At 38.4% G+C, this 15,455-nt stretch overlaps 1 protein-coding gene across 4 annotated transcripts in view; it reads right to left on the bottom strand.

Annotated features, from left to right (window-relative positions):
* Ptn (pleiotrophin) overlaps positions 1-15,455 on the bottom strand; it is a 98,213-nt gene that overhangs the window by 19,068 nt on the left and 63,690 nt on the right. For 3 of the 4 annotated variants that reach the window (XR_003585057.2, XM_027952168.2, XM_027952169.2), the window contains exons 1-3: positions 4,577-4,766; positions 3,341-3,514; positions 708-869 (exon numbers count right to left, since the gene is read on the bottom strand). Coding sequence is in view for 3 of the 4 variants with exons in the window: in XM_027952168.2 (XP_027807969.2) it covers positions 708-869; positions 3,341-3,514; positions 4,577-4,748 (508 nt within the window). In the remaining variant the exon portion in view is untranslated. Of the gene's footprint in view, positions 1-707; positions 870-3,340; positions 3,515-4,576; positions 4,767-15,455 lie in introns of those variants that run through there. The other variant, XM_027952170.3, reaches the window with a different exon arrangement.

The raw sequence follows: 15,455 nt of genomic DNA, 5'->3' as shown, positions 1-15,455 counted from the left end.
GGGAAGATTATTTTAGGGCTCAAATAGGAGTAGAATCCAAGAGGATATTTTAATTTAGAGCTCACTGAGACTTAGTGCATTGGTTAGCTGAGGCTTCTGTAATTAAAGTACCACAGAATTATTGGCTTAAACAATAGAGATTTGCTTTCTCAGAGTTCTGGAGGCTGGAAATCTGAGATCCAAGTGTCTGACTGGTCTGATTTCTTCTGAAGATTCTCTCCTTGGCTGGTAGATGGCTGTCCTCTCCCTGTGTCTTCACATGGTACCCCTGTGTGTGTCTGTGTCCTAGTCCCTCTTCTTGTAAGGACACTGGCCATATTGGATTTTGTGAAAACCCCATTGCAGATAATGTCAGAGAGGTCTGATTTAAAATCTGCCTTGTGAACCCCCTAAGTTTGTCTCCTCAGGACCTAGTTCTGCTGTTTTAGAGTTTGGAATGTATGTCCACCTATCTTGAATACACATCTGACAGCTTAACTGACAACTGACACCTTTTACTCTCCCCTCTCTGCCTCCCTGTCAGCTATGCAGAAGACATCAACTTGAACTCTCTGGCTGCCTGCACTGCTCGGTATTTGGAACTTTTTCAATCACTTTCTTAAGTGGCTGGCTAAGATTTCCTTCTAGAAAATTCAGGATCCCGCATTTGGAGATTGTGCCTGAGTCCATTAAAATACTCAAGTTGTGGAAGAAGGACAGGGACCTACCTTGAGGTTTAGGCTTGGTCAGCTTGCCACAGGGCTTGGAGATGGTGACTGTCTTCTGGCAGTCAGCATTGTGCAGGGCGCGCTTCAAACTGCCAGTTCTAGTCTTCAAGGCCGTATTCAGGTCACATTCTCCCCAGGCCTGGAACTGGTACTTGCACTCGGCTAAAGCAGAGTCAAATAAGACACAAACCCTTGAGAGATTCTGTTTTGGTGCCATGGTAATGACGGTAGACTTCTGTTTTTAATTTTTTGTATTGGGATAATTATAGATTATCCGATGTCGTTAGAAGTAATACAAAGAAATTCCATATGTTCTTCGCCCAGTTTGTTCCAACATGGTATTTTGCATAACTCTAGCCTGGTAGCACCACCACAAAACCTGCCACAGAATAAGTTCTGTGTGTCTATTTAAATCTGTATGTCATGTCAATGCACATCACTACCAATGCCATGAGCAGCTCCTAATGCAGAGGTCCTGTGCATCATCATCTATAGACATAGTCTTCTAACTTCTAAATGCCCGGCCACCAATCTTTTCTCCAACTCTTTAATTCTGTCATCTTAGGAATGCTATGTAAGTGAAATTATACAGTCTCTGACCTTTTCAAATCGTCTTGTTTTTACTTAGCATAATTTCTTGGAAATCCACCAAAGTTCTATGTGTCAATAGACTGCATTTATTATTGCTGACTAGCCTTCCATGGTATGGTTATACCACATTTAGGTCAATCATTCACCAGTTGAAAGATATCTGTTTATTTTTTTCCTCTACTTTTTTAGCTATTACAAATAAAAGTACTATACACTTTCATATTTTAGTAGAAAGAGAAGTTTTCATTTTTCTGGGATAATGACCAGGAAACTGATAAATTGCATGGTAAATCCATGTTTAATTTTTTAAGAGAAAAGCATCACAATTCTTTCAAGTGCAGTTGTATAATTTTGTATTTCCTCTAGCACTACGAGTGATCTAGTTTCTCTGCACCCTCACGAGCATTTAGTATTTTTACCACTATGTTTGTCTGTGTAGCTGCTCTGTGTAGCCACTCTGACATGTGTACAGTGATATTTCATTGTGGTTTCAATCCCCAGTTCCCTGAGAAAAACAGTCAAATATCTTTTCAGATGCTTATTGGCCACCTATGTATTATCTTTGCTAAAATGTCTGCTAATGTGTTTTGCTCACTTTTTTACTAGTACTTTCTTCATATTTTTTCTGTTTTGATAAATATATCCTTAAAGATGTTAAACTTTTCATAGATGGAATTTTAAGGTTCCCATAGGCAAAACTAAAATGTATCTGAACCAGAGCCCAGTGTGCCTCTACTGAGCTCCTCATCATTCAAAAATGTACCCCAAGGACTTGGGATGTAGTGTACAGTGTAGTGTACAGTGTTTACCTAGCATGTGTCAGGCCCTGAGTTCAGTCCCCAGAACTTGGAAAAAATGTACCCCAAAGGTTACAGAGAGAAAGAAACATGCATTGGCCTTCTTCAACTTGCCAATAGACCAGTGTGCTGAGAGCCATAGCCAAGTAGGAATGGCATTTTTGGTTGAAAGGTGACCCTGCTCAGGGATTAGGGTGGCTCCAGGTTTAGGGTGGATCCTGCTGGATTAGGGTAGCTCCGGGTTTAGGGTGGATCCTGCTGGGAATAGGGCGTATCCTGCTGCCTCAGGCGCATGCTCCTTGAGTTCCGGTTGAGTTCTCTGGGGTTCTGAGAGTAATTAGTAAGCAGAGAACGGTGGAGGGAGTGTATTTTCCCAGAACGTGCATGTAGAGTGGCAGTGAGAGTTCGGGAATAAAGAGTTGCTGTTGGAATCTACAAGTTTTTGTGGTGGCTAGGTTATTTTGTGCCCAGCCAGACTGCGGCATTTGGTGGCCCATACGGGGAACCTTTGAAGCTTGCAGGTGAGTGATTTTTGTGCCCAGCCAGACTGCGGCACCAGTGTACATTGCATTTCTCCATCACACAGGTATTACATTGGGGGTATTAGGTCCCACAATGGCCACAAAAGACAAAGCACCTGGGATTCAATACTGGGTTGAAGTTGAAAGTGTTGAGAGAATCTGCCTCAGATATACAGATCAGATCCACATGAGGCTGAGCAGTCAGTGAGAGGGAAAAAAAAATCTATAAAAATTGGCCATGACCAGCCCCTGTTTGATCAATAAGTCAATCTATAAACTTATGTGAAGGGAGGAGAGGAATTCAAAGAGAGAGGGCTTAAGTGTAACAGAGAGACACAAGGAAAAGGAAGTTAATAAAATGGGGAAAGAAAATTAAAGGAACTTGAAAGAGGGAACTTCAAAAAGAAGTTAGTTCAAATTTGACCATTAATACCTGGAGATATTTTTTGTTTACTCATCTGTTGGGGGGGAAGTGTCACTGGAAACCAGTAAGCACAGGACATATCCTGCATAAAACAACAAGAGATCACCTGGTCCAGAGTGTCTCACTGGTACAGAAGCTGAGAAATCCTAGGGTTAGACAAGATGTTTGGTCATCTTGCAGCTGATAAAATAAACATTTTTAGAAAGAAATAGCACCCAAACTCAAAAAGACATTTGATGGAAATACACCAGAATTATCTCAGAATAGACTAAAGCAGTAGCACAGTAGAAAGAGTCTTACCTCCAAATTGCTTTTTCCAGTTGCAGGGGATCTTACATCTCTGGGTCTTCATGGTCTGCTTGCACTCGGCTCCAGTGCGGGTGCCCTCCCGGGTGCCCAGCCCGCAATCCCCGCTGGTGGGCACACACACGCTCCACTGCCATTCTCCACAGTCAGACTTCTTCACTTTTTTTTCTGGAAGTAAAGAACCAAAAATAATCAACATTCAGAAAACTGTTTATCTCCTAGATATAACTAGGTTCATCCTGAGAGCCTTAACTGTAGAGACCAGTTTACCTCTATCTTCTGTCCAGTAAACAGGAGGAATGTGACAGATGTCAGTCACCTGATCGAATCAATGAGTAATCAAGCAAAGAGAGAAAGAAAACTGAAAGAAGAGCTAGAACTACTACTAGTTTAACCCCTATATGTGTTAGAGACTAAGTGATTTACTGACATCTCTTTCTAGAAGCAAATATTTCTATTAAAAAAAATCAGATGTTCAAGGGCTGGGGTTGTGGCTCAGCTGTAGAGCGCTCGCCTAGCACATGCGAGGCGCTGGGTTTGATCCTCAGCACCACATAAAAAATAAACAAATAAAATACAGGTATTGTGTCCCAAATATAACTAAAAAGTATTTTAAAAAATTAGATGTTCAGAAAAAATTAGGCCGAAAGAGAAAACATTCAATTAAAACCAACAGTTATTAGATCATCTATTTCACTGCAGGTGGACGCCCCTTTCTGCTTTATGGATGGAATAACAGACACAGCAGACATAACACAGACATAGGCAGACTCCCCACTCCACAGCCTTCTCTGACTCTGGGAGTGACACAGGGAAAGTGCTACATGGGCTTCAGTTTTCTTCTTTGTAAATTTAAGATTGAAACAAACATCCTTGTGTGACATTATTTGGGGAAGAGAGATGACATAAGTAAATTACTAAGAGCTGTTACTTCTAACACAGTGTCTCCTCACATTCTTTAGGCTTCATTATGAGAATCTCTTCTTTTACAGAAGCACCTGATTAATAGTCAATGTTCTATACAGGGACCCCCTAATATGATCATATTCCAGAACCTACAGTGGGGAAAAAATAAGGGAGATGTCTCTGCTGCTTCTAAATAATTAGAAGAAAGAAAGAAAAAAAGGGGGGGAGGAGGGATTAAAGGCAAGGGAGTTGGAAACAAAGGCAGGGAGCTGGGTTTGATGGCTATTAACCGATGAAGCATCCCATCCTAACTCTGCTGCTTACCTGGTTTCTCCTTCTTCCCTGCCTCAGCAGTGTCCACAGCGGCCAAAATGAAAATGAATGCCAAGAAGACAGCTGCAAATTTTCGACGCTGCTGCTGGTACTGTTGGGACTGCATTCTAGGAATAACAAGAGAAAGGAAAAACAGAGATGTCAACCTAAGACAGAGAGACATGGAACCCCTTGATGAAGGAAGGGCTCCACTTTCCATTTGTGGAATGTTGGCTTTCAGAAAGATGCATGTCAACTATTATAAGCAGAATTTTATCTCTTCTCCCCAGTAGCTGCCGAAATACATGATCTTCTGCAACCAGTCACGTATTTACAGACAAAATGCAAGTTTTCCACATGATTCCAGGAATTATGGAAGTGAAAGAATTTTGAAGACATGTATTTTAGCAGACTCCTACAGCAAATTTTGCTGATAGCATCACTTGTTAACATCAATAGCTACAACCATCTTCAGAATTCCTGATAATTCCTAGAAACAACCAGGGCATTGTAGTTCACAGGGCTCATTTGAATAATGAAAGATTGTCTCATACAAGTCTATGTTTACTGCTTCTCTTTAGAAGCATTGCTAATAACCAATGGCTTTGATAGTTTTATTGCTTTCCCGGATCATTTCACTCATCTTATCATTATTCCGGTATTCATTAATCGACCACAGATTGGAGCACAGGAGTAAAACTAGCACACCTGTGTCACAGGCAGCACCAGCTCTGAACTTATGGGCCCAAGAGTCTCTAAATTCTAGGATGCAGAGAGGTATCATTATGTTCACTCATAACTGAAATTCTTCTCCACATTTGACTTGAATCAAAATCCCCAGATAACATTAGAAAGACCCTCTAGATCTTGAAGCCACTTGTGACAAACTGGTATCATATATATACAGGTCACATCGTCAACACACCCCTGAAAGAAGTCTCAGTGGAAGGCCCAGCCCAGGGCCACCCAGTGGATCAAATGTCTATGGTCATTAGCTCAGAGCACTTCTTATTCCAAATGTGGCAACAGATGACTTTAGCTGTTTTTACACTCTGATCCAAATAAAACCTTTCATATATATAAAAGATTGAGACCACTTTATTCTCATTCAAAAATATCTATGAAATGATACCATTTTTGGTGAATTTGTCCCTACTTCAGGGACATTGGATATGCTGTCTCTTATTAGTTTTTATTTTTCAACCAATCACTTGGGATCCATAGAATGAATAAGGCTCATTTCACTTCAGAATTAAAATTAATGTTTTGGTCATTTTGTCATTTCATTGAGTCACATACCCTGGCGAGCTATTCACCAACCATCCCCATCACTTTCTACACTCTAATATTGGATGTTTCATTCTTCCTAATGCTAAATTTTTATGATGTGCCCAAGTAATGGTCACACAGGAAGGTTCTTATTGATTCTGAGGGTTTTTTTTCCCCTGTGCTTTTCATGGGGCATGAATAACATAAGAAGCCAATCTAGATTTGCTGGTTTCCAAGTCTTGTAAGAGTTTTCACAGTTGAGTACCCTGGGCATCTCTATGATTACAATTTTCATAACATTCACATAGCATTTAAAATTATTAGTTGTAAAGTGAACCAAAATATATGTCTTCCAACTTTCTCCTAAGGCTGATTGAGAGCCTTCTTTCCGTGACTAACCACTTTGGCAAGAAAAACTGTTCATTTGAGTTTTTGTCACCTTTTCATTTGACTTTTCTTAAAAGTCAATCAACTTTTCAGCTTTGAACTTTTAAATTTTAATGAATTTCTTTCCAAAACACCCCATGGATTTGCCTTCATGTTTAACAATTACCTAGAAACACCTGAAGTGTTTGGCCTATTGTGAATTAGATTACTACGAGAATTTGGAAATTCCCACTGAGAACATTCAGCTCCTAAGGAAACTTTCTGACCAAGGAATGGGACGATCCACCGTATTCTTGTAGCACATGTAGAGGAAGAGGGGTGAGAAGCACCTTGGAGTCCTCCAGGGAACACGGTCACTTGGCAGAAGTGGAGCAAACTCCACCTTCCACAAATATCACAATAACATGCACACACACGTACACACACGCACACACATACACCAGAGCTTGTGGAAACAAAGGAGCTGTCGTACACGAACTCAAACCTCAGCATTTCTAGTTTTACATTGCAAACCTCTTACTTTCAACGTTATTTTCAAAAAGATCTCTTAAGCAAGTTACATTCACTTATTGAGAAGAGGATAAAAAGCCTCGCAGACCAAGAATTTCCTTCTCATGTGAATTTTTGAGTCCCAAAGTGATCCACTAAATGAATGCTCATAACTGAACTATGAATTGAGTAGAAAGAAGGGTGGATGGGAACTGGGATGAGAATTGGAGAGACGGTCCAAGGAAATGTGCTCTGCCTGCTTCTGATATTGATTCAGAGCAATTTAGAATTTTAAGGAGTGGGTCAGTTGTGAATTTCAGCCCTTAAATATTCTAAGGGAAAACTGCGCACAAGCCCACGTTTGCCGTGAGCTGCCTGTGCCAGACGTGTGCAGCCCAGGCTTCTGTTTCTTCTCTGCATCCTCCCTTCCGTTTCCTCCTCCTTTGCCCCTCATGCTACTTAAGTCTGTATCTTGAGAACTTAGATTTTCTGGGTATATAAAAAGGAATAAAAGTTATTTAAAAGAAAAGAGCAAGAGGTTTGGAAATGGGATTATTAAAATTATCCCAGACATCAAATGTGCCTCAACAATATCCAATTAGCCTGCTGGTGCCTCCCTGTCCTAGTAAATACTTGAGCAATCAGCATATGTGCAGATAAATAGTTCCCCTTGCTTGTGGTATTTGCATAGTTGATTGTTCATTTGTCCTAAGCACCAGGTGAAGGCAAAAGCTCTCCCTGTGTAGAGTTTAACCCTGCCTGTTCCCCAGCAAAGGTTGGGATTTTCCATTGGTTGGGATTTTTCCAACATACTCCCCAAAAGTAAAGGGTGGTGTTGAGGTGCCAAATGAGCCTAGTAGCATAAATTTTGTGCTTAACAAACTGACATTTGTTTTTTCATATTGAGGAAAAACAGTGGGAGAATGAGGCTTATTTACTTATTTCTCACCTCCTCCTTTTACAGCCTTCTTTCTTGCACTTGCCCCAAAATATGTAATTTCCTACAGTTTAACAACTGAGTTGAACATTGCCATAGAAGAATAGTGGTGTCCGGAAGTTATTGCTATCTCAATGAAGTCTGAAACTCAAGGATTCATCTTCAGGAAACTAACTCTAGGGGAAAGTGCTCACTTTTTAAGAGCCAATCTCTTCTCTTGAGAAATAGCTGATTAGGAGAAAAGAGCTCACCTTTCCTAAAGCACTGTAATGGGATCTAGAATTTTTAAGATGGTGACATCTGGTGTAAACTCAAGACAGGGATGGTGGGAACTATCCCCTGGGGATCTGTTGGAATGAATTAATATGGGATTTCAAGGCAGAAGTTTTGGCTAAAACCTCAACACCACCCTTTACTTTGGGGGAGTATATAGGAAAACCCCAACCAATGGAGTTGTTCTTCATATCTGTGAAGTGGACATACCATGTAGGACAGTAGCATAACTGCTAATGATACATAATGATAGCAAGGCGTAGACATATAGATGATTCCAAATATTATTAGTTGATGAGCAAAATTGATTTGCCTTTACATCTTCTTTACTTAAATGCATTTTATAGAAGAAAAAGGAGAAGAGGAGGAAAGAGAAGAAAGAAAGAGTAGAAAGAAAGAAAATGAAAAAAACAAGCGTACACTTTACATTATCTAATATTATCCAAATGCAAAACAAAACAAAAAAGAAACGGAGAGAGTCATCATTTAATTAAGGCCAACTAAGGGATTGTTCACCTTTATCAGGCACAAATTCATCTTGCCTTTACTTTTAATGCATAATACAAACTCATAGATCTTCACCCATGGTATTTTGAGTCCAGAGGTCCTGTGTTGAGAGTTAGGAAATACATTGATGTACTTAAGCTCGTGTGAAACATGAAAAAGCTTCTCTCCTTATAACTATGTTTTTATGTCCCCCGTGTGTTAAAAACATTTTTCCTCTTCTTTTTAATAAAAGTACTGAAGACCAGATCCAGGGTTTAGTTGCTGCTCATTAAAAATTTTGCTGGTGAAAAATATCTCTGCATTAAATGGAGGAGTGAGCATTCATGCTGAAATGTCTCGAGCCTTTGTTGATGTCACAAGATGTGGAATGCACTTAAGAAAGTGAGTTGACAACAACAGTGCTCATGCAGTATCACAACAAAAGTGACATCAGAAGGCTGCAGGTGTTCCTCATCACAATCCAAGCCCCATTCCTCTAAAAGTAACTTAAATAGTAATTAGATCCTAGCGTTACTCAAGGGCTTTATCTCCGTGTCCTTCCCTAGACTTGCCTAATTTTAACATGTATTTTAATTTGCTTTTAACAAATAGGATGGCCCTCCATTGTGTTCTGTTTCTTGCTTTTTACTTTTTGCAAAACCCAGGCCATCTAATCAATAGTATCACATTCTGATGACTGCAAATTTGGACTGCAGTTCAACACTCTTGTGTTTAGCCTCAGATTGGCAGCTAGATGCAGAGACTCAGGTCAGACTCAGATGCTCTCTCTTTGTCAAGGCTATAAGTGGTGTCCTGTCCTTTGACCAGGAGCTGCATGATATTTTGCTCTTGTTCTTCTGTGATGTTTGCAGCCATTGGTGTTTGATGGGTACTGATGGAGCTTGCCAAATGGTGAGATCCTAATTCTACCTTTTTATTTTCATTTATTATGTGAGATAATTCCATAAAGAAATGTTTTCCTTTGTCTAATAGTTTGCTATACAGTTTACATTTTGTAAAGAAATGCTGGATAAGTGCTGTATTCTTTCCTTTTAATCACCTAGTTTTCAAGATTATGCATTTGTTTCCTATTATTATTAAATGTGGCCAATTACTTTCCCTCTTTAATCTTATAAATTGATGAATGTATTCATATTTTAGGGGTTTTAAGTCAGCACATTTCTTAATCTTTATTGAAGTTCTAACTGTGCCATCTTTGGCCAGTGTGATTCTCCTAAGTTGGCTCTTCAATTCTTTGGACATAACCTTTGCAATCTTGGATAAGGACCTTGCTCCGGTAGGCTAACATGTGCCTGGTCTATTTTGCCTCAGATTTGAAATCAGTCACTCACACACGATTCTTTTTGTTTTGATACTAAATGATGTTTCAAGCCCAAATCTGGATAAGGATGATTGACATAGAAAATGACATAATTAACTATCACAAAATTAATATTTTTATTTGTTCTACATTACATAAATAAATCTCATATATATTAATACTAAAATACCAGTTATGAATCCTAAAAGCAGTTAAATTATTTTTGCATACACCATCTTCTTTTGGCCCAAATTTTTGCAGTTGCTTCATAATCTGTCTTCAGACATTTTATTCATTACCTGCGATGTCATCTTTTTGAATTCTCATTATTTTAGTTATTAAAACAGCTATATGCTTATGTCCACCATTAGTTTTTATATCAGTGCAATCCAAATCTAATTCTGTAGTAGATTTTTATAGAAAAGCTTGTAGGAATAGTATTCAAGTTATTGAATATTGATAACAAATTGGCCCTTTCATCTGTAAGAGTGACTTTTGTTGAATGTAACCTCCATGGTTCACAGTTTCTTCCTTTAAGGGTCTAAAATATGTTCACCCATTTTCTTTCATCATAAAATATGTCTGTTGAAAAGTCTAATAATAATTTAAAGTGCAAAAAATTTTCAAACATATGGCTTGGTGGTGTTTATTTTGGGCTGAGATTCTCAGATAATTATGGGCCAAATTTCTTTGTCTATTTTGAGCATTTATGACTTCTCTCAAATCCTTTCCATATTTTTTAATTTAAAAGAAAATTACTTGTTTTATCTTCAGCTTATATTGATATGACTTATGTTTGCTCGATCTTGTGTTCCTTCTAGTTTAGCTTTCATTTCTAAAATATCTTGCTTTTGTTTCTAATTCTTATTTGAGTTTTGCCACCCTATTTCTGAGTTTTTCTGATGAGGAGGATTTGATGTGTTTTAGCAATTTGAATTGCTTCCTTAACATTTCCCAGCTCATTTTGCAACAATATGTGTTCTAGTCAACTTTTTCACTGCTGTGACTAAAGGATATGACCAGAACAACTATAGAAGAGGAAAAATTTATTTGAGGGCTCACGGTTTCAAAGATCTTATTCCATAGAAGATTGTCTCCATTCCTTGGGGCTCAAGGTGAGGCTGAACATCATGGCGGCAGAGTGTGGTGCAGGGAAGCAAATCACATCATGGTAATCAAACAGAGAGAGACTCCACTCTCCAGATACAAAATATATACAAAATACATGTACGAAGATCTGAATTTGGTGTAAACATATCTTATATACAGAGATATGATAAATTGTGGTGTAAAGGTGTATTAATAATTGTAATACAATAATAATAATAATAATAAGAGAACTCATGTAAAAGAATAAATAAAATTTTTTAAAAATACATATATATACTCCATAGCCACGCCTTAATTCCCATCTCCTCCAGCCACACCCTACCACTTCAATTAAATCCAACAGGAATTAATTCACTGATTGGGTTAAGATTCTTACAACCAAATGTTTCTCCTCCAAACTTTCTTGCATTGTCTCACTCATGAGCTCTCAGGGTACATCACATCTAAACAATAACAATGCATGTCAGGGTTCTTTTTTTTTCTGTTTCTTGAGCATATTCAAATATGCTTTCAGTGCCTGTAGGGTTATTAGTTCAGTCCTCATGTTCTGTATTCTTTTTTTAATGGTCACATTGAATGCAATTTCATCTCAATATGTATCTCTCGTTCATATTTACATTGAGATAGGAGTTCTAATTTCACAAAATTCCTCCCTCTTTCTCCTCAAGATTATGATTAATACCTAACGGCTACCTTTCTGAGGTGTTCTGGTTCTATTCTCTTCTATGTACTTTTTCTCTGGACTTTGCTTTATTTCTCTGGTGCTCTTCTGATCAATTTCAGTTTTATTCCCAGCTGTCTATCCTCACTGTCAGGTCCTGACCTGAGAGGGAGTCCTGGTAGGTTAGCTTTTATTCTCAAATTGGCTCACCATGATTTGTGAATGTGTGGGGAGGGTTGGGAATTCTCCCTGGTCAGGTTCCTCTCAGACGCCAGTAGCCTGAAGGTGCTGAGGCTATTAGTGATTTGCTCTCACCCACTTTTATTTTCATATTTGTGGGAAATAATCTGTCCGCCGTTTTGCTTTAAATCTCTCAATGGCTTTGGTTTTACTATCTATCAACTTGCTCCCTCTATTTTCATATGAGGATTCAGGAAGATCCCCAAACCATCCTCATATCTCCTTCTTCCCAAAATTAACACATTATTTCACTAAACTTTTGGAGGGCACCCACCCTATGCCAGCCATGGATTGATATTCTCATGATACACCAGTGACAATTGCTGAAATACGCATTTTGGCTTGTCCTTATGAAGCTTGCGCTTCAATAAAGTTTACAGTGCAAAAAGCAAAATAGCCAATTACAGTTTATTATGCTCTTATAAAAAGTACAGAAAGAAGATCAGGAAGAAGAAGGGAAAGGCAACTAATTTGTATTTCCCTCTGTTTGTTAAAAAGTAATTTAAAGCAGGGATACAGTTAAGGCCAAAGATAGAAGTTCACCAGCTTTTGAATAATGTTATTGAAATAATTTATAGACAGAAATTAGGGAGTATAAACTATTAATCATTTCCTGTTTATTTTAGTCAAATAATCCAATTCCTATATTTCCTTACTTAGCAATAATTTTAATTTAGCTTAAGGACTACTTATATTTATCAGTTGGAAAGGTATTTATTTAGTTAACAAATATATTTATATACTTTATTGTGGTACCCACTTTTAGTACTTTGCATATACTGACTTGGGCTGATATTAACTGATAATTGAATCATCATTGAAAATTTATCTATCTACTTAATTATTTAAAAACTTTGAGATTGGAGATGAGTCAAACAAGATGATGAGATTTCTAACCTCTCAATACAAGCTAAAAGTTCACAAAGGAACAAGTGGCAAGTAAACAAATTCAAAATTAAAATAATTGATGATGGTGGTAAATTTGGGGGAAAAATCTAAAAGATGATTGGTGAAGGGTGACTGTAGAAAGATGACTGAAGTGGGGTGGCTTGTGGGGCTTTGAACTATATGACTGAGAAAGAGCCAGTGGAGGAGAGTATTTCTTACTGATGAATATTTTGCATTATGGAACCAATTTATCACTTTTTCATCTTCTCCCTTCTCTTCTGAGGCTGGATTATCATGTTTTTGCCTCCAAACATTTATAATTCCCCTAGAATTCAATAATTTGCCATTTGTGTCTCCTGACTGACCTTGTTCTCCCCACTCTACTGTGATCTTTATATCCACTTAATCTTCCTAGGTTTAACAAATCAATTTATCCTTCCTCTTGGGCCACAGGAGTCAACCCAGTGAAACCTGAAGTCCTAGCAGCTCACAATCTAGTTAATACCTAATATCATAATTTCAAAGTTACTATCAACCAAACAAATCAATTTTAAATAGTGTTTACCTTTTCCAAGAAATATAATGACGACCATTTATTTATTTAGATGCAACACACCAGAATATTCATCTCTTATATTTTCTGACTTGGTAATAGAGTAGGAAATTCATTTTGAAGAGGAACCCTTTCACCTCTGCCCCCTATTAATCTCTACAAAGATGCATACGCTTCTTGAAAATTGCTTTCTACTTCTAACTGAACTCTAAATACACAGAAGCACTCAGGAAGGAGGAAGGAAAAAAAATACATCAACTAAAACAAGAATTCAGAGGAAATGTATCGGGCTTTCCCTTTATAATATAACTGTGGGTGTTTGTGCCATTACTTGGCAGTGCAAATGAGTTAAAAATGGACTTGGGTTGTGTATGATTCCCTTAGTGCTTGAACGGATTATAATCATAAGAACCTGGAGATTGACTTTGGGAATTCTAGAGTTTTCTAGTTTCCTTGTCATTCTTTTAATACTCTATCTGCTGCAATTTGTAAGAGGAAGAAGTAAGAGTTGGGGAATAAAGCAGACCTGGGTTAGAATCCCACCCTGGCTGGGTAATGGGAAGCAATACATTTCCTTTCTCTAAAATGTATTTCCCTTAGTTGTAGACATAGGTATAATATCTTCCTTGCAATATTTTAGGATTAAAGACTCTGCATAAAAAATAGGCAAGACAGTGCCTGGCACGGGGCTGACCCGTCTTTCTTTCCTCTGTTTCCTTTCCTAACTTCCACGGCAGCCCTCTTGCCTCTGCACCTTTAATTGTACTGAAGCAACAAACTCACCCTCTGCGTAGATGTCATCCTATCATTGAAGGCCAATGCTGAATGTTCCTGGGCAAACCTGGCAACACGGGTCTCCCCTTCACCACGCCATGGTCCTGTCCTGGACACACTCCTGCTGCCTTTCTTCTCTCCTTCTAACCTGTACTCCCTGAAGCCTTGCTGTCTAGACCAGCTCAAAACCTTTCTCTCTCATAGGCACCCTTCCCCCTCGTCCCCTCTCTTCCTACACCTGCTCTATATATCTTTGGCCAGAAAGAAGTGCTTACTCTTCTTTAAACCCAGAAGCAATGTTTTAATCAACTAGTCCTTGATCCTGCTGTCCTGTGTGATTGGAAGTTCTTCCTCAAATCCTTCTACCTGGCCAAACTTGATGGCCTCAGAAGTTGAGTTTACCCTCAATGAAGACTCTGTTGGGGTAATGATACGTTTTACCTCCAGAGTGCACTGTGCTATACCCATTCCATAGACTGTTCTCATTTTCATCTCACAAATACATGGGACTCATGTTATTGATTCCATAGCAGGTAGCATGCGAAATGGAAAAGAAAATGACCGGAACTGTCTAGACCTTCATGTCCGCTAGCCATCATGCCTTTAGACCCCTTCATTTTCTCTTCTTTTATTATCAATACTAGCAGTTAACTCTTTCCTACAGTTACTTCTTTTCAAAACATTGAACGAAAAACAAAATTAAGCAATATAAAACAAAATCAGACATGAAAATCTTGATAAACAAAATGTAGAAAATAACAAAGCTGTTCTGGGAGGCAGATACTCAAAACACAGCTAAAATTCTTCCCTAGCTGATTGACGGCTGTTTGGTTCCCATACCATAGTCAGGTCACAAATTCTCATCTTAGGAATAGCTCTCAGCCATGCCAGCAATGGGCTTTTGAAGTTCTAGATATCAGAGTGGCTGACATTCAGAACAGCCTCTGAGGAAGATCAAAGCCTTTGGATAATACACGTATGTACCATGTGTGACTGTTTAATATGTGTACATGTAATAGTAAATGTGTTTACACAGACATTTAGATACACCTTTCTTGTGATCAATGAGTCCTTCAAAGGACAGCATAGTTGTCAAGTATTGGTTAAATAAATGAATTAGATAAATATAGAAGAGAAAAAAAACAGCTTGAGTTCAAGTAACTGACCAAGCTACCTAAAAATAAAAATCACCAATATAACTCTGGCCCCTTACCTGGAGTTGTTTTTTTTTTTTTTTTTAATTTTTTATTCGAATTTGTTATACATGACAGCAGAAGGCATTGCAATTCATAGTACACACATAGAGCACAATTTTTCATATCTCTGATTATATACCAAGGATATTCACACCATTTGTGTCTTCATACAAGCATGAATTCATGTTGTCTGTACTATAGCTTTATTTTTGCTGGCTAATTCTCTCTCTCTCCCAAGAGGGCAGATTTCTGAAGAACAGCAGCTCTAGCTGGTGTTGAGATCACATTGAAGACAGGTGGGGAAGCA

Source organism: Marmota flaviventris, chromosome 1 (assembly GCF_047511675.1).
Source record: "Marmota flaviventris isolate mMarFla1 chromosome 1, mMarFla1.hap1, whole genome shotgun sequence".
Lineage (NCBI taxonomy): Eukaryota > Metazoa > Chordata > Mammalia > Rodentia > Sciuridae > Marmota > Marmota flaviventris.
This window is presented reverse-complemented; position numbering and strand designations above follow the sequence as displayed.